The 27,644-nt window shown below is 36.5% G+C and overlaps 1 protein-coding gene across 1 annotated transcript; it reads right to left on the bottom strand.

Annotated features, from left to right (window-relative positions):
• Positions 1 to 13,549: 13,549 nt before the first annotated feature.
• Positions 13,550 to 22,775, bottom strand: ZNF583 (zinc finger protein 583). The gene is made up of 3 exons (XM_065898872.1): positions 22,634 to 22,775; positions 22,241 to 22,336; positions 13,550 to 15,930 (listed from the first exon to the last, which is right to left on the bottom strand). Exons 1-3 carry the CDS (start codon positions 22,770 to 22,772, stop codon positions 14,453 to 14,455), a joined length of 1,713 nt encoding a protein of 570 aa, XP_065754944.1. The 5' UTR covers positions 22,773 to 22,775; the 3' UTR covers positions 13,550 to 14,452.
• Between the last annotated feature and the right edge of the window lie 4,869 nt (positions 22,776 to 27,644).

Here is a 27,644-nt window from a genome sequence, read left to right as displayed (position 1 = left end):
CCAATCCTATATTTCCTCAAATTCGTTTGCAAGATACAAGTTTTTCAGTTTATGTTCCATGGTCATTAATTCTGCTTTTGACACTTCTTGACTATGAATTTAAAGTTAATGATCTTTTTGTTGACAGACAAAAGCTCATCTACCTTGCCTGCTTCATTATTTAAGATCCCAAAAGGTGAGTTTCACTTTGTGTTTATTTCATGAAGGTTATAAAATTTGCTGTGGGAAACTGGGTGTTACTAATTGTGGCAGATATATCAAGAAATCAAACATTCCTTTATAAAAAGCACTTGACAAAGGATAAACCAGGAATAAGTTGAAGAATTATTTCTTCTTGAGTAAGGTTGGCAGTTTGGTTCTTCCAAGAAAAATTTTACATTTTATCTAAGTGGTTAGATTTATTTACATAAAGTTCCCAATATTCCCTTATCTGTTTAATAACTGTGGTGATGTCATCCCTGCCATTCCAGATATTGGTAACTTGTGTGTTATCTCTCTTTTTTTTTTTCATATTGTCTGAGTGAAGATTTATTGGTTTTATTGACCTGCTTTTGTCTTTTCTGTTTCCTACTGATTTCTTTACTTCCATTTTTATGGTAACTGGGTTTCATTGCTCTTCAATTTCTAATTTGTTAAGGTGGAAATTGAAGTCATTGATTTGAGAGTTTTATTTTCCAACTTAGTAATATTATGTTTCCTTCTAAGTAATGTGTTAGCTGCATTCCACATATTTTGATATGCTGTGTTACAAGTTTCATTCAATTAAAAATACTTTGTTTTGCCTTTTGATTTCTCTTTTAACCCATGGGTTACTAAGAATTGTGCTATTTAGATCCAAATATTTGGGGGATTTTCCAATTATCTTTCTATTATTGATTTCTAACTTAATCCATTCTAGTTAGAAAACATTTTGTATGAATTGAATCCTTTTAAATTTATTGAGATGTGTTTTAAGGCCCGGAATATTGTCTATCTTGGTAAATGTTCTGGGTGCATTTAAAAAGAATGCATATTCTACTGTTCTTGGGTGGAGTGTTTTTTAAATGTCAACTAGATCAAGTTGGCTGATGGTGTTCAAGTCTTCAGTGCCCTTACTGATTTTCAGTCAACTTGTTCTTCGGGAGATGCATGTCAAAATCTATTATAATTGTGGATTTGTCTTTTTTTTTAAATTGAAGTATAGTTGATTTACAGTGTTGTGTTAGTTTCAGATGTACAGTGGAGTGATTTACTTTTATATATATATATGTGTATATATATATATATGTTTTTCAGATTCTTTTTCATTATAGGTTATTACAAGATATTGAATATAGTTTCCTGTGCTATACAGGTCATTGTTGTTTATTTTATATATAATAGTGTGTATCTCTTAATCCCAAGCTCCTAATTTATTCCCTCCCCTACCTTTCCCCTTTTGTAACCATAGTTTGTTTTCTGTATCTGTGAGTCTGTTGCTGTTTTGTAAATAAGTTCATTTGTATCAGTATCATTTTTTTTAGATTCCACATATAAGCAATATCATTTGATATCTGTCTTTCTCTGTCTGACGTACTTCACTTAATATAATCTCTGGGTCCTCCATGTTGCTGCAAATGGCATTATTTTATTTTTTTATGGCTGAGTAGTATTCCATTGTACATATATACCACATCTTTTTTATCCATTCATCTTTTGATGGACATTTAGGTTGTTTCCATGTCTTAGCTGTTGTAAATAGTGCTGCAGTGAACATTGTCGTGCATGTGTCATTTCAAATTATAATTTTCTCTGGATATATGCCCAGGAGTTGGATTGCAGGATCATATGGTAACTATGTTTAGTGTTTTAAGGAACCTCCTTACTGTTCTCCATACTGGCTGTACCAATTTACATTCCCACCAACAGTGTAGGAGGGTTCCCTTTTTCCCACACCCTCTCCAGCATTTATTATTTGTGGACTTTTTGATGATGGCCATTCTGACTGGTGTGAGGTGATACCTCATTGTAGTTTTGATTTGCATTTCTCTACTGATTAGCAATGTGAAGCATCTTTTCATGTGCCTGTTGGCTATCTGTATATCTTTTTTGGAGAAATGTCTGTTTAGGTCTTCTGTCCATTTTTTAAATTTTTTTAAATTGGGTTATTTGTTTTTTGATTCTGAGCTGTTTGTATATTTTGGAAATTAATCCCTTGTGGTTGCCTCATTTGCAAATATTTTCTCCCATTCCCTAGGTTGTCTTTTGTTCTGTTCATGGTTTCTTTTGTGTTCAGAAACTTTTAAGCTTAATTAGGTCCAGTTTGTTTATTTTTGCTTTTATTTCCGTTACTTTAGGAGAAGGATCCAAAAAAATATTGCTACAATTTATGTCAAAGAGTGTTCTGCTTATGTTTTCCTCTAGGAGCTTTATAGTATCCAGTCTTAAGTTTAGGTATTTAATCCATTTTGAGTTGATTTTTGTATATGGTGTTATAGAATGTTCTAATTTCATTCTTTTACATGTAGCTGTCCAGTTTTCCCAGCACTTATTATTGAAGGTACTGTTTTTTCTCCATTATATATATATATATATATATATTTTTTTTTTTTTTAATTTATTTTTTGGGTCTTTGTTGCTGCGCATGGGCTTTCTCTAGTCGTGATGAGCGGGGCCTACTCTTTGTTGTAGTATGCAGGCTTCTCACTGTGGTGGCTTGTCTTGTTGCGGAGCAGGGCTCTAGGCACGTGGGCTCAGTAGTTGTGGCCCGTGGGCTCTAGAGCGTAGGCTCAGTAGTTGTGGCGCATGGGCTTAGTTGCTCCGCGGTGTGTGGGATCTTCCCAGACCAGGGCTTGAACCCATGTCCCCTGCATTGGCAGGCGGATTCTTAACCACTGCACCACCAGGGAAGCCCTCCATTTTATATTCTTGCCTCCTTTGTCGTAGGTTAATTGACCATAAGAGTGTGGGTTTATTTCTGGGTTTTCTGTCCTGTTCCATTGATCTGTCTGATTTTGTGCCAGTATGGTACTGTTTTGATTACTGTCGCTTTGTATTATAGTCTGAAGTCAGGGAGCATGAGTCCTCCAGCTCCATTCTTTCTTAAGATTGCTTTTGCTACTGGGAGTCTTTTGTGTTTCCATACAAATTTAAAGTTTTTTTGTTCTAGTTCTGTGAAAAATGCCATTGGTAATTTGGTAGGAATTGCAATTGATCTGTAGATTGCCTTCAGTAGTATGGTCATTTTAACAATATTGATTCTTCCAATCCAAGAACACTGTGTATCTTTCCATCTGTTTGTATTGTCTTCAGCTTCTTTCATCAGTCTTATACAGGTCTTTTGCTCTCTTGGATAGGTTTATTCCTCAGAATTTTATTCTTTTTAATGCAGTGGCAAATGGAATTGTTTCCTTAATTTTTCTTTCTGATATTTTGTAGTTAGTATATAGAAATTCAACAGATTTCTATATATTAATTTTATATCCTGCAAATTGACTGAATTTATTGATGAACTCTAGTATTCTGGTAGTGTCTTTATGATTTTCTATGTATAGTATCATGTCATCTGCAAACAGTGACAGTTGTACTTCTTCTTTTCCAATTTGGATTTCTTTTCTTGTTTTTCTTCTTGGCTTGCTGTGGCTAGGACTTCCAAAAGTATGTTGAATAAAAGTGGTGAGAGTGAGCATCCTTGTCTTGTTCCTAGAGAGAATGCATTCAGCTTTTCACCATTGATTATGATGTTAGCTTTATCATATATGGTCTTCATTGTGTTGAGGTATGTTCCCTCTATGCCCACTTTCTGGAGAGTTTTTATAAATGGATGTTGAATATTGTCAAAAGCTTCTTCGGCATCTATGGTAATGATCATATGGTTTTCATTTTCCAGTTTTTTTTTTTTTTTTTTTTTAATTTATTTTTGGCTGCGGTGGGTTTTCGTTGCTGGGTGAGGGCTTCCTCTAGTTGCGGCTAGCGGGGGCTACTCTTCGTTGAAGTGTGCGGATTTCTTACTGTGTGGTGGTTTGTCTTGTTGCGGAGCACGGGCTCTAAGCGCGTGGGCTTCGGTAGTTGGGGCACGCGGGCTCAGTAGTTGTGGCACACGGGCTTAGTTGCTCCGCGGCATGTGGGATCTTCCCGGACCAGGGCTCGAACCCGTGTCCCCTGCATTGGCAGGCGGATTCTTAACCCCTGAGCCACCAGGGGAGTCCCCATTTTCCAGTTTTTTAATGTTGTGTATCATCACATTGACTGATTTGTAGATATTGAAAAATCCTTGCCTCCCTGGGATAAATCCCACTTGATATTGGTTGTGTGATCCTTTTAACCTATTATTTGGTTTGCTAGTATTTTGTTGAGGATTTTTGCATCTATGTTCACCAGTGATATTGACCTGTAATTCTTTTTTTTGTGATATCTTTGTCTGAGTTTTTTGTTTTTTTGTTTTTGGCCACGCCACACAGCTTGTGGGGTCTTAGCTCCCTGACCACGGATTGATCCTGGGCCCCCTGCAGTGGCAGCACGGAGTCCTAACTACTGGACCACCAGGAAATCTCTGTCAGATTTTGCTGTCAGGGTGATGGTGGTTGCACAGAATGAGTTTGGAAGTGTTCCTTCCTCTACTGTTTTCTGGAATCATTTCAGAAGGATAGTTGTTAACTTCTCTAAATGTTTGGTAGAATTCACCTGTGAAGCCATCTTGTCCTGGACTTTTGTTTGTTGGGAGTTTTTAAATTACTGATTCAATTTCAGTACTGGCAATTGGTCTGTTCATATTTTCTGTTTCTTCCTGTCTCAGTCTTGGGTGATTGTACCTTTGTAAGAATTTGTTCATTTCTTCTAGGTTGTCCATTTTATTGGCCTATAATTGCTCGTAGTAGTCTCTTATGATCCTTTTTATTTCTGTGTTTTCGGTTGTAACTTCTTTTTCATTTCTGATTTTATTTTTTCAAATTTATTTGTTTTGTGGTATGCAGGCCTCTCACTGTTGTGGCCTCTCCCGTTGTGGAGCACAGGCTCTGGACACGCAGGCTCAGCAGCCATGGCTCAGGGGCCCAGCCACTCCGCGGCATGTGGAATCTTCCCGGACCGGGGCACGAACCCGTGTCCCCTGCATCCGAAGGTGGACTCTCAACCACTTGCGCCACCAGGGAAGCCCTCTGATTTTATTGAAATGGGCCCTCTCCCTTTTTTTTTTGATGAACCTGGCTAAAGGTTTATCAATTTTATTTATCTCTTCAAAGAACCAGCTTTTAGTTCCATTGATCTTTTCTATTTTTTTAGTCTCTATTTCATTTGTTTCTGCTCTGAATCTTTATGATTTTTTTCCTTCTACTAACTTTAGGTTTTGTTTGTTCTTCTTTCTCTAGTTCCTTTATGTGTAAGGTTAGGTTGTTTTTTGAGCTCTTCCTTGTTTTCTGAGTCAAGATTGTATCACTGTAGATTTCCCTCTTAGAACTGCTTTTGTGGTGTCCCATAGGTTTTGGATTGTCATGTTTTCATCTCTAGGTATTTTTTGATTTCTTCAGTGATCCCATTTGTTGTTTAGTAGCATTTTATTCAGCCTACACGTGTCTGTTTTTTGCAGTTTTTCTCGTAGTTGACTTTTAGCCTTATAGCATTGTGGTCAGAAAAGATGATATGGTTTCAATTTTCTTAAATTTACTGAGGCTTGTTTTGCCACCTAGCACGTGATCTGTCCCGGAGAATGTTCCATGTGCACTTGAAAAGAATGTGTCTTCTGCTGCTTTTGGATAGTATGCTGTATAGCAGGGGTCCCCAACCAGTCCGTGGCCTGTTAGGAACCAGGCCACATGGCAGGAGGTGAGCGGCAGGCAAGCGAGCGAAGCTTCATCTGTATTTACAGCCACTCCCCATCGCTCGCATTACCACCTGAGCTCCACCTCCTGTCAGCATTATGGTGAGTTGTATAATTATTTCATTATATTATTACAATATAAGAATAATAGAAGTGCACAACAAATGAAATGTGCTTGAATCATCCCGAAACCATCCGCCCTGCCAACCCCAGTCTGTGGAAAAATTGTCTTCCACGAAACCAATCCCTGGTGCCAAAAAGGTTGGGGACTGCTGCTCTATAGGTTTCAGTTAAGACCATTTGCTCTACTGTGTTACTTAAGTGTGTGTTTTTTATATCCATTAATGTAAGTGGAGTGTTAAAAGTCCCCTACTATTATTGTATTACTGTGGATTTCTCCTTTTATATCTGTTAATATTTGCCTTATATATTGAGGTGCTCCTATGTTGGGTACATATGTATTTACAATTGTTATATCTTCTTGGATTGATCCGTTGATCATTATGTAGTGTCCTTCTTTGTTTCTTGTAACAGTCTTTACTTTAAAGATTTGGATTTGTCTATTTCTTTTTGTAGTTCTATCAGTTTTTTTCCCCTGCTTCAGGTAATTTCTTCACATGCATGTTCTGATGAGTATTCAGGTAAAATTCACCTAAAAATTCTGCAGATGTCTAGGGTTTTTTCCTCTAAGAGCTTTCAGGCACTTCATCCTGTGAACTCCAGTCACCTCAGTCTCCGTGACTTTTAGCTTCATTTCCTCAACTTTGGGAGGCAACAGCCTGGAAACTTTCCATGCAGTTATCTGGAGAAATCATAGTACTCATCTCATTTGTTTCCCATTTTTCAGCAGTCTCTGTTTCATTGCCTGTTATCCAGTGTCTTGAATGCCAAGGTTTCATGTTTTGTCCAGTGTTTTATTGTTTCAGATGGGAGGATAAACAGTTCTCTATAAATCCATCTTCACCAGCAGATCTCAAATAAGCATTTAGTTAGGGTAGGCCTCACTGTGGAGCTAGGATTTATTTTTAAAAACAGGGTTGCAATTAACAGTCTTTCACATATGCTTTTGAAATTTTTTACCAATATTTTTGGAGAATTAAATTGCTGGATCAAAGGATAGGCATATTTTGATAGATACTGCCAACTTGCCTTTCCTGTTCAAACTAGTATTTATCTAGAATGAAGGTTACCTAGAGAAATGTTATGTACCTTTGTCCAGTGCTGCCTACATCTTGCCCATCTTGAGATATATTAGTAAAGTTTTTCAGAATTTCTTCTGCCTACTTTTTCTCCATTATGCCACTTTACCAGAGGGCAGACTGTGCCAAAGATATTGGCATGTTCTTTTAATGTGGCTCTGTTAATTCTATATTTTACTTTTCATAGTGTGTGATGTAAGGTGGTATATTGGGGTTTTTTTCCCTCACTCTGTTCAATTTTAGTAAGAGGAATTTCTAAATCTGAGTCTACTATCATTCCATAGGGTCTCTGAAAGACTAGACTACATTTTTGAATGAGTAGAGCTCTTCCTGATCTGGCTGTTTATTAAAGGCCTGTATTCTAGACTAGTAGGAAATTTGTTTTAGCCTAGTGATTCTCGTGTATTACCGTGTATTCAGATCACCTGGGCATCTTGTAAGATACAGATTCTGAATTACTAGCTCCGGGTTAAGGCCCAAGGTTCTGGAATCCTAAGAAATTACGAGGTGAGGCTGATGCTGCTAGTCCAGGCCCCACATGTTGAGTAGCAAGGATTTAGCATTTACCTTGCAGTCCTGCACATCATTCGCAGCTTCCCTCTCCTCTGTCAGATGATAAATCACCTCTTCAAAACCCATGTATTTCCTCCTTGAACACTCCAGCTCCTCACCCCTACCACTTTTTTGCAATTGTAAACAGAATTTCCGGAGACTTCTAAAGCCAGACTTTTCAGAGTAATACTGTGGCTTCAGTTGAAGTGCCTTTTCTTTTGCCCTTCCAGATATGCCACTACTTTGGAGGTATTTTGTGCTCATCAATGCATCATCAGTTTCCTCTCCCAGGATTCTCACATTTAGCAGCATTTCCTTGTGGATTTTGAGACTCAGAATTATAGACGTTTCTTTACTTCATCGAAGATGGAGTTTCCTTCTGTTTCTTATTCTTGTTGCTTTCACTTGGTTTCAGAAAGGAGAAATGGATAGAGATATCTTGGTCCCACCACTTTAAATTCAAAGTTAGTATTTTTAAAAGCTCCTCATACATACATTTGAATTTGCCTCCTTATGGGAATGTACCAGTCTGCTACTCTTCCATAGAGACCATGAAAAGGGGCGGTGGGGGGTGGGGGGGAAATGGAGTTTTTCTAAACTGGAAGGCAGTCCCCTTTGTAGAGCAGATCTGCTGTCCTTTATGTAAACAGCTTCATTTTTTGTTGGCTGTCTCTGACATCTGTGCAGAAAGCCTTCTTTGGAGGTCTTTAAAGGGAACTCCCCTGATGTCTCCTGGCATAAATGATGCAGGTGAGGCTCAACCACTTGTCACCCAAGCCCTAGTCTCTTGCTGTTGGAGTTACCTTGTCCAATGTGCAGCCACCTCAGGAGTCTGGCAAGATAGCTTAATTACTAGCAACTGTGTATTGAGTCCAGTTGACCCCTGGAAATTTAACTTACCCTTGCTACAGGGGCTGAGGCAGCTCCCTATAATTACACACAGTATTTTTGCAGCAAAAGATAGGTATATCTACACACTTAGTGAGTCAGTGTTGCCCTCATATGTCAGTTCAGGTCTGTTGTTTTCTTTATGGGAACTGATTCTCAACTGCCCTCCACCCTACCCCCATCCCATGGGAATTTTGTTAATTGGCCATCCAGTGATCCAATTCCCCTGGTATGTGAACTTGACCCAGCTTGGCCAGAGTACCCCCTACCCTGGATCTGGTGATTGGTCCAGAGTGGGCACATAGCATAAACTGGAACAAATTATATTTTCCTCCCAGGGATTGACATGAAGGCTCAGAAAGAGATCACCTTGCTTTTGAGATTAAAAGCTCGAAGGATTTTTTAAGTGTAATATCATCAGATGCCATTTTCTTCCTGCCAAGAGACAGAACCTGCCAGAGGATGAAACAACTGAACACAGAGCTGTGAGCTATTAATCTCTGATGAGTCTGAACACTTACATGCAGCCTACAGCCTACCTGAGACTGTAACATACATGCTCTACATCTTTGAGTTATAGGAACTAATAAATACCTTTCTCCTGAGCTGACTTGAATTGGGTTTCTGTCATAATCATGATTACAGTTGTAATTTTATTTGTAAATTTATCAACTTTATACAGTCTTTCTTATGAAAGGTAAGGATTTAATTCATCCCACTGAGTTATATTAGCTCCTCTGATGTGTTTTAACTTGAAATACAGCTAACCTACATTTCTTATTCTATCGCCTTTAGACATCTCCTGAATCCCCTCTATATACAGTGAGCATATTTCCCCTTATCCTTGCTTCAAGCTCTTATTTCCTTGTCAACCTCCCACCATCCAGTCTATATCAGCTATATTTTGCCTTTACGTTATTAGGTAGATATTAGATATGTAGATATATATACACATAGAGACTTCAGTGATTTGTCTATTTTAAAGTTGGAAATAAAATAGCATTAGATCGTTATCACCACGTAAATATTATTCTCTGAAGAGTCAGAGCCAAGCAATGTGTGACGATTACATTTTCTGCTCTACAAGTCCAATGTTATGATCCCAGTACCCACTTAAAGGAATCTATTCCTTGTATCAGTCATATGGACTTTTTTTTTCATATTCTACTTATTTTCCAAAGTCATGTGACATTTTATGGGGGCTTGCTTTATATTAGGACCATAATATCTGGTATGGCTTCTCCTTTTTTTTTTTTCCAGAGCCAGTAATTGTTTTTCTTTCCTTCTGACGAACTTTTGTCTTCACCATATTACTAAAATCCTCAAACTTTGTATTAATTCTATTTAATGTAACCCACCCCTTTCATTCTTAAGTTCCTCTTCACTGACTCCCTGGATATCTAGGCTACCAGTAATTTGGTCTGATTCTTGCAGGGTGATCATCCTATTCATCCTCAGCACCACTTTACTGGGTTAGATCCACTGTTTAAAGCCTTTCCTGTTTTTTACCTTTTCCATCCAAATTTTGCTGAAGCTAATCATTCAATACCCTATTAAAAGACAGTGGGAGTAAACTGAAGTAAACTGGTAATACAAAATATCAGTACTTGGCCTCATGCTTAATTACTGTTTGGGTATAAAGTTCTAGATTCAAAGCAGTTTTAACTCACAAGTTGGAAAGTGCTGTTCTGTATTCTACAATCTAATATTGCTCATCAGAGGGAAGGCTAATGCTATCTTGATCATTATTCTTTATCAGGAGAAATTTCCATATTTTGAAAGCTTTTAGGATGGCCTCGTCTTTAGTATTATGAAATTTCACAAGCGTATTTCTGGGTGTCTTTTGTTTCTATTGTAATTGTGCTTTTTGCCACTTCAGCCTGCCCAGCATTGAGTGAGCTATTCCTAGCTGAGTGTTCATAATTTTCTTCAGTTTAGAAAGATTCTTAATCATTTATTTGATACATTCCTATTATATTTTCTCCATTAATTTTTTTTCTGGAACTCATTAATTAGATGTTAGACCTTCTGAACTTCCAGGTCCCTTTTGTTTCTCATTTAACTTTTCAATTTATGAACTTGAAGAGTTTCTACAATTTTCTTTCAAACCTTCTATTACAGCAATAATGTTTTTTTCATCCTTAGGAGTTCTGTCTTATTCCTGTTTTTGGTAGCTTCCCATATTTGCTTTAAAAGTGCAATATCTATTCAAATCTCAGACTAACATAAATTTTTATTTTCTTCTCATTGTATAACTTTCCCTACTCTGGTTCAGTCTCTCTCTTGGTCCTTATTATGTTGGTACTTTTCTTCATCTGTGATGATCCTTAGCTGTCTGTTCACGCTTAATAATGATATGGTTTGATTATCTTAGGTAGATAGCAGGAGGTTCTCTCGTTATTCTCATTGTAGATCTGTTTCCCTGAATGAAAAGGTTTACTGGGATCTCTGCCTGCATGGGAAAGGCTGGTGAGTTGATGGGAAATTCTCCAAATTCCAAAAAAGGTTTCAACTTAGGCTGCCAACTCTCACTCTAGCTGCTCTAGTTCTCCGTGAGTTTGTTGAATTTTTTCATAGTTTAAGTTTTTTAAATTTTAACATTCTTATTTAAAACTTCAAACATTACAGATAATGGTAAATTTACCCTCTTGACCAGAATGTCCAATTCTAGTTCCCTCCCCCAAAGAAACACTTATCAGTTGGATGTGTCTGTTCAGGACTTTTTCTAAGTATTTGCATACTTATATAAATGTATTATAAATATATTTTAAATATATAATACTCTATTATTCTGAAAATTTTCCATTTTCAATCAGTGTCTTTTAGTCAAATCCATACCAATATTACAAGTCCATTTTTTTAAACTGGTGCTAGTATTTCTAGTCATGCCTCTGTTGATGGAAATTTAGACTGTTCCCAGTTTCATGTACTGTGCTGCCCTCCAAAGGGGTTATAGTGAGCATTTTTAAAACTTCAGTGCCTCCAAATTAGCACTGATGAGAGTATTTATTTCTCTACACAACTACCAAGTTTTTTTATTATTGTAGATTACTTAAATTTGCATCTCAATACTAGCAAGGTTAAGCAGGGACTCATATTTATGGTCCACCTGTATTTCTTCTGACTTGCGCATTCTTGTCCTTTGTTCATTTTTATTCTTACTTGGTTGTCCTTTACCTATTTATAAGTACTCTTACATCTTTCCCTTTGTATTATATTACAATTTTTCCCCATTCTGTTTCTTATCTTTTTTTAAAAGCATTCTAACGTTTGATTTAATCTTCATTATGGCTTTCATTTTTGTCTAATTTAGGAAGATATGTCCAACAGCAAAGTCATAACCATATGGTACTATATTTTCTTCTAATACTTTACTATTTACTTTAACATTTAGGATTTTATTCAAGTGGAACTAATTTTTGTGAATGGTGTGAAGGAAGGATCCATTTCAATTTACTTATAGAAGAGAGGGTGGAGTGGGAAAGCTGTTGGCAGGGGTACTAACATAACTTTCACATAAAAAATCATTAACTGTCTTGTCATCGTGTCTCCTTATTACCCAGCCTCAACTCAAAGCATGAACTTTTCTAGGGACCCTTTGGACAGACTGACTCCCTTTACTGAAATCCCTGTCATGCCAACATTTCAGGTAACAGCTTCTTCTGCAACATTTCATGAATAACCACTCTTTTCCCTTTTGTCTTTTATAAAACTTGATTCTTTCATCCACTGATGACTTCTGCTCTTTTTTGATACCTTTTAAATTGTTTTATCTGTTTAATAGGATATGGAGGAAAGATAAACTTGTGTTTAACTGCAAAAGAAAACCTTGATTCCCAATGAAAATTTTGATGCTGACAAGTTACCTTTCAGAAATACTGTACAAATTCGTACACCCTTACATCAGTACATAGAAGTACCTCCTCTCCTATGCTTTTGCAATGCAAATTTTATCAATCTGATATTGAAAGATGGTAGTTCATTTGTTTAACTTGTGTTCTGATCCTTGTGAGATTCTGTACTTCCCACTTTCATCAGTCACCTGTTGGCTCTTTATACCCTTTTGCCCATGAGGGGAGGAGGTGTCATTTTTCTAAATGACTTGTAGAAGCACTTTTATGTTAAGTATACGAACTTCATAAGTTAAACATATTTTAATGATTTTTTCCAACTCTAAAAACCTTTCGTCTGTACTATCTTTGACTATATAAAAGCTTTAATTAAAGTTCTTATATAGTCAAATCTAGAATCTTTGTGTGTGTGGCTTCTGGATCTCATGTCGTATTTAGGAAGACCATTCTTCATGATTATAAAGCATGTTATGGTGTCCTTTAATGACTCTGTTTTGCATCTGGATAAAAGAATGAGGTGATTGTTTTGTACAGAAATAATTTTTTGAGCCGAATCTCATTTACCAATACTGTTAAGCCACTGACATGAAATATCACCTTTATTATATATTTCCTTTATGTGTGTATGTTGTGAATGTGTATGTGTGTATGTTGGCAAACACAATGTTTCAAGCCTTAAAAAGAAAGCCTTATTTTGTCAGGTACAAAGAATCTATAGATTAATCTGAGGCCTACTAACAAATCTATAGATTAATTTGGGGCCTATTAACATCTGTAGAGTACTGAGTCTTCCCCTACAGAAGGATAAAATGTCTATTCTTTTAATCCTCCATTAAACTTTAGTTATTTTCTTTGTACTTATGTTCACAAGAGAACTGGTTACTGCATTGATTGCATGCTCAAAGCCTTCAGGAGTCAGGAAGTAATATAAAGTGTAAAACAAGTCAGATGTAAGGGAACAGGTAGTGGTTTGAACTGTGCAGAACTGGAAAACACATGTCCATCTAAAGGTATTCATATTCATTTGAAACTTGATGCATATCAAATCAAACATGTTGATGAGTTTTGACCTATAGTTTTGGTTTCTTTTCCCTCTAGTTTTGGAATTACAGCTTAGAAGCTTAACAACTTTTCTATTTAAATGACATGTGTTTAATACAATTCATCTACCTGGAATTAAGAGAGGTGAGTTAAACTTAACTTTCTATTCTTCTTTGGTTATTGATCTTTTAAAGTTTTCTGTCTTTTAAAAACTATATTGCCTTTATTTAGATGCAAGTGATGAATACATCTCAGTAAATTTTACTTATTACAAGTGATTTTTAACACCTGGCTTCTTAAAACTGTTGACTATATAATGAAGTTAGTTTTTCTTATCAACAAAATCATATCTCTGTGTATTCATGTTGAAACAGAAGCCCCCATCTTACTCTGTCATCATGGACTCCAACATTAACTCTCCTGTGCTGGATACCCCTATCACCCACCTTTAGAACAATGACTGCTGTTCCTAATCAAAAACCTTTACAGTCTTTTGGGTTGCTTTGTTATTTCGCAGATAATCATTGCTGAGATGATATTCTTTTTTCATAGTACCTTTTTATTTTACATTAGTGTTTATTGAGTGATTACTTTATGCTAGGCACTCTGCTGAGCAGTTCACATGCATTATCTCATTTAATCCTTACATTAACTTGAGGTAGTACCATTATTATTTTCCATAATATAAATAAAAAGACTGAAGCTTACAAGGGACAAAAGGTTTCTCCAAAAACTAGAGGGCCAGAAAATGGAAGAGTAAGAATTGGAACCCAGATCTATTTGATGCTGCACTATAAATTCTTAATGTTGATAAGTAGCCAAAGAATGAGGTGGATAACATGAGATAGGACTCTGAAATGTAGACTGGAACAAAGTATTGGGGGTTGGAGGTCTTTTAGGCTATTTTGAGGAATGTGTGCCTTGACCTAAGACCTATGGGATGCCAATGAAGGGTTTTAATGACGGAGAAGTGATATGATTAAACTTTTTAAACACAAGTTTGACTGTAATATGCACTACTAGCAGGAAATGGTAAACACAGGGAGATCAATTAGAGAGTTATTTCCATAGTCCATGTCAAATAGATTATTGTGTACTGGACAAAGATGACAGAATGGAAATTAATTAGAGTCAGATTCAAGGCATATTTAGGAGATAGAACCTACAGGTCTTGGCAACTGACTGGACACGGAGGGTGAGGGGGAGGAAAGAGTCAAGAATGACTCCATGGTATGAATTCTCTCATGATGAGCAAGGTGTGCTCGCTGCCTGAAAGATTTCCTGCAATCCTTACATTCATAGGGTCTTTCCCCAGTATGAATTCTTTGATGTAGAGTAAGAGATCCACTGTAGCTAAAGGCTTTCCCACAAATGTTACATTCGTAAGGTTTCTCTCCAGTGTGAATTCGCTGATGTTGAGCAAGGCCTGCATTCTGGCTAAATGTTTTCCTGCATTCCTTACACATGTAAGGTTTCTCTCCGGTATGACTTCTCTGATGTTGTGCAAGTGACGAACTGTTGCTAAAGGCCTTCCCACATTCGATACATTCATAGGGCTTCTCTCCAGTATGAACCCTCTGATGTTGATCAAGGTATGCAATCTGGCTGAAGGCTTTCCTACATACTTTACACTCATAAGGTTTCTCTCCAGTATGAACTCTCTGATGTTGAGCCAGGTGTGCATACTGGCTGAAGGTTTTCCTACATTCCTTACATTCATAGGGTCTCTCTCCAGTATGAATTCTCTGATGTACAATTAGGTATCCTCGATGGCTGAAGGCTTTCCCACACACGTTACATACATAAGGCTTCTCTCCTGTGTGAATTCTCTGATGCTGAGCAAGAAATGAGCCATTACTAAAGGCCTTTCCACATTCAATACATTCAAAAGGTCTTTCCCCAGTATGAACCCTCTGATGTTGAGTCAGGTGTGCAATCTGGCTGAAGGCTTTTTTACATTCTTTACACTGATAAGGTTTCTCTCCAGTATGAACTCTCTGATGTTGAGCAAGATGGGCATTCTGGCTGAAGGCTTTCCTACATTCTTTACATTCGTAGGGTTTCTCTCCAGTATGTATTCTCTTATGTTGAGCTAAGTTCGCACTCTGGCTGAAGGTTTTCCCACATTCAACACATGCATAGGGTTTCTCTCCAGTGTGAATTCTCTGATGAAGAGTAAGAGATGAGCTCTGGTTGAAAACCTTCTCACATTCATTACATTTCAAAAGTTTCTTTTCTACATAGACTTTCTTACGTTTCATTTCAACAGATTTTTTCCGGTAGCTTCTCTTTCGTGGCTCATGCTTATGTATTCTTTCTTTGGTGGGAAAACTCTGCCTTATATCAAAGATTGCATCCTGGTGGAAAGTTTGCCAAGATTTAGTATATTCATTACTTTGATCTTTAGTCAGGATTTCTTTATGAGTGATGATCAATTGACTAGAATGTATCTCCTGACTTCCCAAGTGGTTCTTAAACCAGTCCTCATTTTTAGAGTCTTCTCTCAAACTGGAGCAGTCAAGGTTATAACTAAGATGGCTTCTTCCCATTGTCCTTACTTTGGATGATTCCTCATAAATAACTTGCTTTGATGAAAATTCATTGTTTTTAAATGCATACTCCCAATCTAAAAGATACCAAGAAAACAAATGTCTTTTGTATTTATGCATTAGAAAAGAAGAAGTTCTAAAGCACAAATTGGTGAATGAACTACATAAGAAGTTCAAGGATTTAACAGCTATTAAATGCTGTCTAATAATGAGATTATAAAGAATGAGAATGAAGGAAAATTTATTAAGAAAATCATGCATAACTAAAGGTAATTATCAGAAAATCATAATAATCTTTTTATAGATATATTAATATAACAGTCTGCAAACACCCTTCCTCTCTTGCTGCTAGTTATCCTGCATTCAAGCTAAGTTCATTACCCTTAAAAAACCAATTTCATGTCAGTGTGGCTGAATAAACTCCCAGTACCATTAATTGCCATAGGCTGTAAATAAAACTCTATGGTTAAACTTTTGCAGCCTGGAAGTGGTCTTCCTGAGTATCATTTTCTGTGTGATATGTTCCAACCAAATGTAAGTTTTCAATTGATACTCAAGCTAAGATGCCTTCATATAGAAGTAATTTTGTATAAAATTTCTTGGTTTTATATTAACCTGCCATTGGCCTTAATTTGCCTTACCCTTTTCATTCCCAAATCAAATCACCTATTATTCTGTTCAAGATTTTCCAGTGGTTTCTCACCTTATTTATAGTAAAACCAAAATAAAACCAAAATTCCTATTATGATTTACAAAATCAATGTAGCACATGAACATAAATGTAAAGCCTATATAAAATTATGGCAAATAAAATCCAGGAACATATGAAAGCATAATCATAACCAAGTGGAGTTTGTCCCACGAATGCAAGGTTGGTTTAATATATGAAAATCAATGTAATTCACCACATTAACAGATTAAAAAAAGGAAAATCATATCATTTCAAAAGATATAAAAGTATTTTACTAAATTCAACACCTGGTGGCACAGTGGTTGAGAGTCCACCTGCTGATGCAGGGGACACAGGTTCGTGCCCCAGTCTGGGAAGATCCCACATACCATGGAGCAGCTGGGCCCGTGAGTCATGGCCACTGAGCCTGCACGTCTGGAGCCTGTGCTCTGCAACAGGAGGGGCCACAACAGTGAGAGGCCCACATACCGCAAAAAAAAAAAAAAAAATCAACACCTGTTTATTATAAAAATTCTCGGCAAACCAGGAACAGAAAGGAAATTCCTCAAGCTGATAAAGGGCATCTATGAAAAATCTGTAACATCAACAGTGAAAGAGTGAATACATTTCCCCTTACAACAATGCAAGTATATATGCTCTTACCAATTCTAGTCAACATTTTACAGGAGGTCCTAGCTATTACAATTAGTCAAGAAAAAGACATAAAGATCAGAAAGGAAGAAATAAAACTGTATTTGCAGAAAAAATGTTCATGCAGAAAATCCTCAGGAACTTACAAAACAACTACTAGAACAACTGCTAAATCAATCCAGCAAGGTCAAAAGATGTAAAGTTAATATAAAAGTCTAACAACATTGTAAATGAACTATACTTCAATAAAAAAATTTTAAAAATCAATTTACATTTTTACATACTAGCAGCAAACAATTGGAAAATAGTCTTTTTAATATAAAAGCACCAAAAAAACACAAAAGACTCAGGGAAAAAAATTTTTAGATATAAGTATATTTTTTATATATAGCTATATAAATATAAGACCACTACACTGGATATGACAAAACACTGCTAAGAGAAATTAAGACTGTAAAAAATGGCTAAATAAACAATACTCAGAAATTGAAAAAAATGATATTAGGATGTCATTTCTCTCCAAACTGATACATAGATTCAACACAATCCCAAACAAAACCCCAGGAGGCTTTCTGGGTGGAAATTCTCAACTTCATCCTAGAATTTATATGGAAATGCAAATGATCTATTAAAGTAGTCAAAGTGATTTTACAAATTGAACTGATATCAAAATTTACTATAAACCTACAGTAATCAAGACAGTGTGGTACTGGTGAAAGGACAGAGTTTAGAACTTAATGCATGCATATACGGTCAAATGACTTTCAGTGAAGGTACCAACAAGACAATATAATGGGGAAGGGAAAGTCTTTAAAAGAAAGGTACTGGAGAAACTATATATACAAATTGGGGGAAAAAAAAAAAAGAACTTCAACCTTTACCTCACACAAGACATAAAAATTGGCTCAATGGAACATATACCAAAATATAAAGCCAAAATGATAAAATTCCCAGGTGAAAACACAGAAGAAAATGTTTGTGACCTGCGGGTAGCAAGACTTTCTTAGATATGACACAAAAGGGACAAACCAAGGCAATAATTTGGACTTAACAAATATTGAAAACTTTGGATGTTCAAAAGACAGTAGTAGGAAAATAAAAATACAAGTCACAATTGGTATGTATGTCTCAATACACATAAATGACAAAGAATTTGTATCAGGACTATACAGGCATACCTCAGAGGTATCATGGGTTCAGTTCGAGGCCACCCCAATAAAATGAATGTTGCAATTAAGCGAGTCACATGAATTTTTTGGTTTCCCAGTGCATGTAAGAGTTATGTTTACACTATACTGTAGTCTATTAAGTGTGCAATAGCATTAAGTCTAAAAAAAATCAGTTTACATACCTTAATTAAAAAGCACTTTATTGCTAAAAAGTACTAACCATCATCTGACAACGCAGGGTCACCACAAACCTTCAATTTGTAAAAAGTGCAATATCTGCGAAGTACAATAAAGTGAAGCACAATAAAATGAAGTATACCAGTATTAAGAACTTTTACAATAATAATAAAACCTAATAAAACATGGGCAAAAGATTTGAACAAATACTTCACAATAGATATATGAATGGCCAATAGCACATGAAAAGATCCTCAACATCATTAGTCATCAGATAAATACATACTAAAACTATGAGATACCATAACACAATCATTAGAATGGATAAAACTAAAAATAGCTCACCAAAAAGGGAACCCTCCTACATTGTTGATGGGAATGTAAATTGATGCAGCCTCTATGGAAAACAGTATGGAGGTTCCTCAAAACACTAGACTTGCCATATGATCCAGAACTCCCACTCCTGGGCATATATCCAGACATAACTATAATTCAAAAAGATACATGCACCACTATGTTCACAGCAGCACTATGTACAATAGCCAAGACATGGAAACAACCTAAATGTCCATCAACAGGTGAATGGATAAAGGAGCTATGGTACTTATGTGTGTGTATACATATACACACACACACATATGTACATACATACACACAATGGAATATTACTCAGCTATAAAAAAGAATGAAACAATGCCATCTGCAGCACATGGATGGACCTGGAGATCATCATACTAAGCCAAGTAAGTCAGAGAAAGACATACCATATGGTATCACTTATATGTGGAATCTAAAATACAATACAAATGAATATATTTGCAAAACAGAAACAGACTCATCTAGAGAACAGACTTGTGTTTGCCAAGGGGGAGGAGGGGTGGGGGAGAGAAGGATTGGGATTTTGGGATTAGCAGATGCAAAGTATTATATCAATATATAGGATGGATAAATAACAAGGTCCTATTGTGTAGCACAGGAAACTATATTCAGTATCCTGTGATAAACCATAATGGAAAAGAATATATGTATGTAACTGAATCACTTTGCGGCACAGCAAAAATTAACAGAACATTGTAAATCAACTATACTTCAATAAACTTATTTTAAAAAAGAAAAAAACCTCACCAAGATATGGTGAGGATGTAGAGCAACTGGAACTCTTCTACAGTGCTGGTGGGAATGAAAATGATACAATCTCTTTGGAAAACTATCTGGCAGTTTCTTAAAAATTTAAACATATTCCTGTTATATGACTCAGTTTTTCCACTTTCAGATATTTACCTAAGAGAAATGAAAACGTATGTCCACACAAAGTCCTGTATGTGACCACTTCATATAGCCCCCAAACTGCAAACAACCCAAAAGTGCATCAACAGGTGAATGGAAAAAGTGTGGAACATCTATACAATAGACTGCTACTCAGAAACAAAAGGAGTAAATTATTTATATATGAAACAATATGATTTTCAAAATAATTTTGATGACAAAATAAGCCACACATAACAGTATGATTCCATTTAGTTTAAATGCAAAGTAATCTAAAATGACAAATATCAGATTAATGTTTGGAGCCAGGAGTGAAGAAGAATGAACTGCATAGAGGTACAAGCTATCTTTTGGGGTGATGGAAACGTTTTATGTCTTGAGTGTGGTGATGGTTTCATGGACGTATACAACTGGCAGAACTCATCACATTGTGTAATTTATATGAAAGCAATTTACTGTATGTAAATAATTAGTTATTAAGAAAAATATTATAGGGACTTCCCTGGTGGTCCAGTGGTAAAGAATCTGCCTTCTTAGTTCCTGGTTGGGGAACTAAGATCCCACATGCCGCGTGGTTACTGAGCCTGCATGCCACAACTAGAGAGCCTGTGTGCCACAACTACAGAGCCCATGCACTCTGGAGCCTGCATGCCACAACTACTGAGCCCACGTGCCACAACTAGAGAGCCTATGTGCTCTGGAGCCTGCATGCCACAACTAGAGAGAAACCCAAGCACCACAATGAAGAGCCTGTGCGCAATAATGAAAGATCCCACGTGCCACAATTAAGACCCAATGCAGCCAAAAATAAGAAAGAACAAATTATAGATGGAATCAAGAAAGATTAAGTAAAGAGAGACTTTAGTAACATAATAAAAAAAGAAACTCATGTAATAAGCTCTTTACACTGAAAATAGAGACTATACCTTGGAACATATGGAACCGTTAAAGAAAACTAATGCTATATTAGGACATATAAAATCCTCAAATCGTTAGAGAGTAGAATTAGTACTAATTACTATCCTGATCAAATATGATAAAACAATTTGATCAAGATAAAATAAAACAAGAAAAGTTTTTTTTAAACAACTCTGTGTAAAAAGGAATTTAAAAAAAAATAGGTTGTCTAGGAAATGGAAATAAGAAAAACAACTACATATCAGAATCTATGGAAGTCACCTAAAGCTATATTCAGAGGAAAATTAAAACTCCTAATAATGTCATTAGTGAATGAGAAAATGAAATTAATAGTTTAAGTTTTTTTCAGCAAAATGGAAAACAAAATAAACCTAAGGAAATTAGATGGAAAGAATTAGTAAAGAGAAAAGCAGAAAATAGAGAATTAGAAAAGAGAAGAATGATGACACTACATATTTAACAGATACATCCAAAAGCTGGATTTTAAAAATAAATAAAAATTAACAAAATTGACTGAGTAGCAAACAATTTTTTAAAAAAATAACAGCTATGTAAAATAAATTAAAATTGGAAATTACTAGATATAAAAGAAAAACAATTATAAGCGATTATTATGCTCAGGTTCATAGAAATAAATCTGTAACCTAAATGAAAAGGGTAACTAACTAGAAAAATTTTAATTTATATAATTTAACCCAAGGAAGAAACTATAGGGAGGTTATTTACCAGAGAGGACATTGAGAAAGTTGTCAAAGGTCCACTTCCCCACAAAGGCCCAAGTACCAGGACTTTTCTCTCAAACTTGAAGACTATGACCTCATTCCTTCACACTAACATCTCTAAATCAGACTTTTTCTTCTTAGCCTCCATCTCCCTCCAATCATACATTGCATATCTTCCCTTGGCAATCTCCCCATCTCTTAAAAATAAGTCTCTTATTGTCCCAAGCCAAATTCATCTTTTCCTCTACCAACCTGTTCTTTCTTCTGACTTGTTTCTATTAAATGCTATCACTTTCCAGTTACCCAGACTTGAAAATACAACTGGAAATGCTTTATTTTTTCTTTGATGGTTTATAAACCTCTGAATAATCCTAAAAATTGAGCAGAATGATTTTATGAAAGTAGAAATTCAGTGAATCACGTGAATAAGTAAATGAATCAATCCTTCAATCTGAAAGGAATGAGTGACCAAAAAGGAAAAAATATGCATTGCTGTGTCTGGATTTTTAAACATAGTATGGAGCAATGTGTGTAAAACTAAAAAGCAAGGACAAGGAGATAACTGTGACATCTGCATCCAGAGAATAAGAAAATGTTATCAGAGAAGAGAGTTATGTGTGAGAGAAAATATACACACATAATGTGTGAGGAGAGTTAGGTTGGGGAACTCACGCTAGACACACCACAGTGTTTCTTCCCAGGCCTTGAGCCTTTTCAGGCTACCCAGGAAACATCAATTATGAGCTGGAACTTTACAGAATAGCTGAGCTTTTCCTTGCAATGGCCTCTGCCTGCCTAGTTCTCTCTCACTCACCAGGGCATGCTCCTCTTGTCCCCTCCTTCTTCACCATCCAGGGCTCTTTTCCTTGCTCCAATAATGAGATCACATCTGGCTTAGAAACTGAAACTCCTGCTTACAAGAAATAAAAGGGGAATTAGCCAGGCCCATAAATCAGATCAAGTTGCTTGGTCATCAGGAAGGTGAGGCCATTATAGAAGGGAGCTGAGGAAGAGATGAAGTATTCTGAAGAATGGGGAAGATGAAGTTGCATGGACAGTCTAATGAAGCTGCCAATTCTACAAAACTATATTTATCTGGGGGAGCACAAAAATCAGAAACTTAGCGAACTATATCAGAGGTTTCCCAAACATTACATTGGAAAGCAGCCCTACGTGCAGATTCTGAATTACAGGGAGACCTCCTTACCCAGTGATACCAGGCTCCTATAGTTCTGCAACATCACTTTCCTGTACAAATTCCTCTGAGCAGGGTTCAGCCATTCCCACTCCTCTTGAGAGAAATCTACAGCCACATCCCCAAATGTCACCAAATCCTGAAATGACATAAACATATTCTTGCTCAACTAGTGTCCTTACCCTCGCATGAGCATAGTTTAAAAAATTAAATTGTCTATACTTCTAGAGAGAAATTTTCTGTCAGTATCTTGAGTTCTGAGCAACACATGTCAAGTAATTGCTAGACAACTTCTCTGCTTAGTGTTGATATTCTGTCATGGAAAGTATACAATTTCAGAGTCTCTACTGATGGAGAAAAGATACACACAGAAATTGGCAATAACACAACACTGTAAACAATCAAGTGTAAAATGTTATTCATACTAAATGCTAGAGCATTTCTCAATATGGAAAATAAGGATAGACTGGGGCAGTGAAAAAGGCTTCAAAGAGGAGGCAGAAACATGAGTTTTGCCTTACAGGATGTACATGGTCTAAACCAGCATTTTCCCAAATTCTACAATGGAATGGTCAATGTGCCAGCTATATCAATAAGGTATATATTAAAGTATATTTGATGCTTATAACTGGTTTTCTAAAATTAAATACAAATATAATAAAAACAGTAAAGTTTTATGGTGATTTTGCAAAAATAAAACTATATGCCATTACGGAGAACAATCAGGGACAACAAAAGATTACATAACAGCTCTGACAACATCACTAAGTTTCAAAGACAGCTGGTAACTTATCATGCTACCTAAAAGACAAAATAATAGTAATTTTAAGCACTACTAATTAAGTTAAAGAGTGAACATTTCAAACGTGATAATGAAGTGCCATCAAAAAATACCTACAACTCTCACTAGAGGAACATACCCAATTGTGCACATCTAATGAGCAAGAGTTTTTTAAATGTTAAAACATAGCTCTTTAAATACCACTGTATGTTACATTAAGGATCTTGATAGCACGGAAGATGACCTAGTCTGCTCCCTAGAAATTGAAAATGGGCATTCTTCCTAATGTGGTAAATCTGCTTCAGACTTATCAAGGCTTGCTGTCTGATTTGGTATATGCTTCACAGGTCTGGCATGTCACGGAGCAAAATCTACTCTTAAGCTGAGCTGGTATGTAGATGACCTAAACAGCTGAACTGACTTGTCAAATATTGAAATCCTTCCACACTGGTTGGTAAACAGCAGAGGAACCACTCCCAGTTAAAAGACCAAGAGCATTCCCCTGAAAGAACAAACAGTGAAACAGACCTCTTCATTCTAATAGACACTGATTTCAAAAAGGAGATAATGAAAATACTGGAGGAGTAAGAAAAGCTATCGACAGAAATGCAGAGTACTGTAAAAGGGAACTAGAAACTATACAGAGGAACCACAAAAAATTAGAAAACTCATCCGCAGAGATGAAAGCTACGGGCAATGAATAGCAGAATGAATGATGCAGAAGAATGAATAAGTGACCTGGAACATAGAATAATGGAAATCACCCAACAAGGACAGCAGACAGAAAGCCAAATGAAAAAAAATGAAAGCAATATAAGAGACCTATGGGATAATATAAACCATGCCAATCTACACATAATGGGGATTCCAGAAGGAGAAGAAAAAGGGGGTCAAAAATGTATTTGAAAAAATTATGTCTGAAAAATTCTCAATGGGGCTTCCCTGGTGGCACAGTGGTTGAGAGTCCACCTGCCGATGCAGGGGACATGGGTTCATGCCCTGGTCTGGGAATATCCCACATGCTGTGGAGTGGCTAGGCCTGTGAGCCATGGCCGCTGAGCCTGCGCTTCCAGAACCTGTGCTCCGCAATGGGAGAGGCCACAATAGTGAGAGGCCCGAGTACCACACACACACACACACACACACACACACAAAAATTCCCAAACCTAAAGAAGGAAACACATATCCAGGTACAGGAAGCACAGAGGGTCCCAAGTAAGATAAACCAAAACAGACCTACACCAAGACATATTACAATAAAAACAGCAAAAGTTAAAGAGAGAATTCTAAAGGCAGCAAGAGGAAAACAAAGAGTTCATTACAAGGAAACCCCCATAAGGCTACCAGGTGATTTCTCTACAGAAATGCTGCAGGCCAGAAGGGAGTGGTAAGATACATTCAAAGTCCTGAAAGGGAAAAATATACAACCTAGGATACTCTACCTAGCAAGATTATCATTTAGAATAGAAAGAGAGATAAAGAATTTCTCAGACTCATAAAAACTAAAATACTAAATCTATCCTAAAGGAAACATTGAAAGGTCTTCTCTAAATAGAAAAGAAGAATCTATAGGAAAGAAAAAAACATCACAATTGGAAAGTAAATTACTTAAATTTACTTTAAATTTAAAGCCAGGACACAGACTAAAGAAAACCAAAAATTTGTGTGAAAATGATGGTAACCACAATGAACAGCAGAAGGATGAACAAGATGTAAAACAGAACATCAAAATCATAAAATGTGGGGGAGGAGAGTAAAAAAGTGTAGATTCTTTTTCTTTCCTAGAATGAATGTGTTTCAGCCTATATAACTACCAGTCTAAGGCAAGTAGATATAGGAAGGGGTTAATATTCTTGAAAAATAGGGGACCCACAAATCAAAAACATACAGTAGATTCACAAAAACCAAAAAGAAGAGAACATAAGTATAATACCAAAGAAAATCATGAAACCACAAAAGGAAAAATAAGGGACAAAGAAGAAATATAAAATCAACAGGAAAACAAGGTTTAAAATAGCAATAAATACATATCTATCAGTAATTACCGTAACTGTCAATGGACTAAATCCTCCAATCAAAAGACACAGAGTGGCAGATTGGGAAAAAAAAAAAAAAAAGAGCCTACAATATGCTGCCTACAAGAGACCCACGTTAGGGCAAAGGACACATAGAAATTGAAAGTGAGGGGATGGAAAAAGATATTTCATGCAAAAGGAAATGACAAGAAAGTGGGGTTGCAATACTCATATCAGATAAAATAGACTTTAAGACAAAAGCCATAAAGATAAAGAAGGATACTATATAATGAAAAAAGGATCAATACAAGAGGATTTTACGTCAACATATATGCACCTAATATAGGAACACCCATGTACGTAAAACAAATACTAACAGAAATACAGGGAGAGGGACTTCCCTGATGGTGCAGTGGTTAAGAATCCACCTGCCAATGCAGGGGACATGGGTTTGAGCCCTGTTCCAGGAAGATCCCACATGCCGTGGAGCAACTAAGCCCATGCACCACAACTACTGAGCCTGCACTCTAGAACCTGAGAGCCATTACTACTGAGCCCATGCACCACAACTACAGAAGCCTGTGTGCCTAGAGCCCACGCTCCGCAACAAAGAGTAGCCCCTGTTCCTACTCGCTGCAACTAGAGAAAGCCCGTGTGCAGCAACGAAGACACAAAGCAGCTAATAAATAATACATTTATAAAAAAGAAAAAGAAGTAAAGGCAGAAATTGAGAAGACTACAATAATAATAGGATATTTTAACACCCCGTTCACATCAATGGACAGATCTTCCAGATAGAGAATCAATAAGACAAGAGATACTAAATGATACAACAGAAAAGTTAGACTTAATTGATATTTTCAGTACGTTACATCCAAAAAAACCAGAATACACATTCTTTTCAAGTGCACATGGAACATTCTCTAGAACTGACCACGTACTAGGGCATAAAACAAGCCTCAACAAATTTAAGAGTATAGAAATTATCTCAAGCATCTTTTCTGACCACAACGGCATGGAACTAGAAATTAACCACAGAAAAATAAATGAGAAAAAAATGATTACATGGAGACTAAACAACATGGTACTACAAATCCAATGGGTCAATGAGGAAATCAAAGAGGAGATTTAAAAATACCTTGAGACAAATGACAATGAAAACACAACCATACAAAATCTATGGAATGCAACAAAAGCAGTTCTTAGAAGCTCATAGCAATACAGGCTTTCCTCAAAAAACAAGAAAAATCTCAAACAACCTAACCTACCACAAAGAACTAGAAAAAGAAGAACAAACAAAACCTAAAGTCAGCAGAAAGAATGAAACAATAAAGATCAGAGAGGAAATAAATAAAAGACATTTAAAAAATAGAAAAAATCAATAAAACTAAGAGCTGGTTCTCTGAAAGGATAAACAACATTGACAAACCTCTCACCAAGCTCTTCAAGGAGGAAGAGAGAACTTATTTCATTAAACAAAATAAGAAATGAAAAAGGAAACATAACAACTGACACCACAGAAATACAAAAAACCGTAAGGGAATACTACGAACAATTATAAAAGAAAAGCCAAAACCCACATGGTCTTCTGAATAGACGTAGAAAAGGCATTTGACAAATTCAACATCCATTCATGATAAAAACTCTTACCAAAACGGGTATAGAGGGAAAATACCTCAAGATAATAAAAGCTCTTCATGACAAATCCACAGCCAATATAATACTCAACAGTGAAAAGCTGAAAGCATTCCTGCTAAAATCTGGAACAAGACAAGGATGACCACTCTCACCTCTTCTATTCAACACTATTGGAAGTCCTAGCTGCAGCAATCAGATAAGAAAAAGAGATAAAAGATACCCAGATTAGGGCTTCCCTGGTGGCACAGTGGTTAAGAATCCGCCTGCCAATGCAGGGGACATGGGTTCGAGCCCTGGTCTGGGAAGATCCCACATGCTGCAAAGCAGCTAAGCTTGTGCGCCACAACTACTGAGCCTGCACTCTAGAGCCTGCCAGCCACGACTACTGAGCCTGTGTGCTACAAACACTGAAGCCTGCGCACCTAGAGCCTGTGCTCCACAAGAGAAGCCCCCACAATGAGAAGCCCGCGCATGACAACAAAGCCCCCACTTGCCGCAACTAGAGAAAGCCAGCGCACAGCAACAAAGACGCAGTGCAGCCAAAACTAAAAAAAAAAAAAAAAAAAAAAAATCCAGATTGGTAGGGAAG

This window comes from Phocoena phocoena, chromosome 20 (genome assembly GCF_963924675.1).
Source record: "Phocoena phocoena chromosome 20, mPhoPho1.1, whole genome shotgun sequence".
Taxonomy (NCBI): domain Eukaryota; kingdom Metazoa; phylum Chordata; class Mammalia; order Artiodactyla; family Phocoenidae; genus Phocoena; species Phocoena phocoena.
The sequence above is the reverse complement of the archived record's forward strand: the minus strand, read 5'-3'. Positions and strand labels throughout refer to the sequence as shown.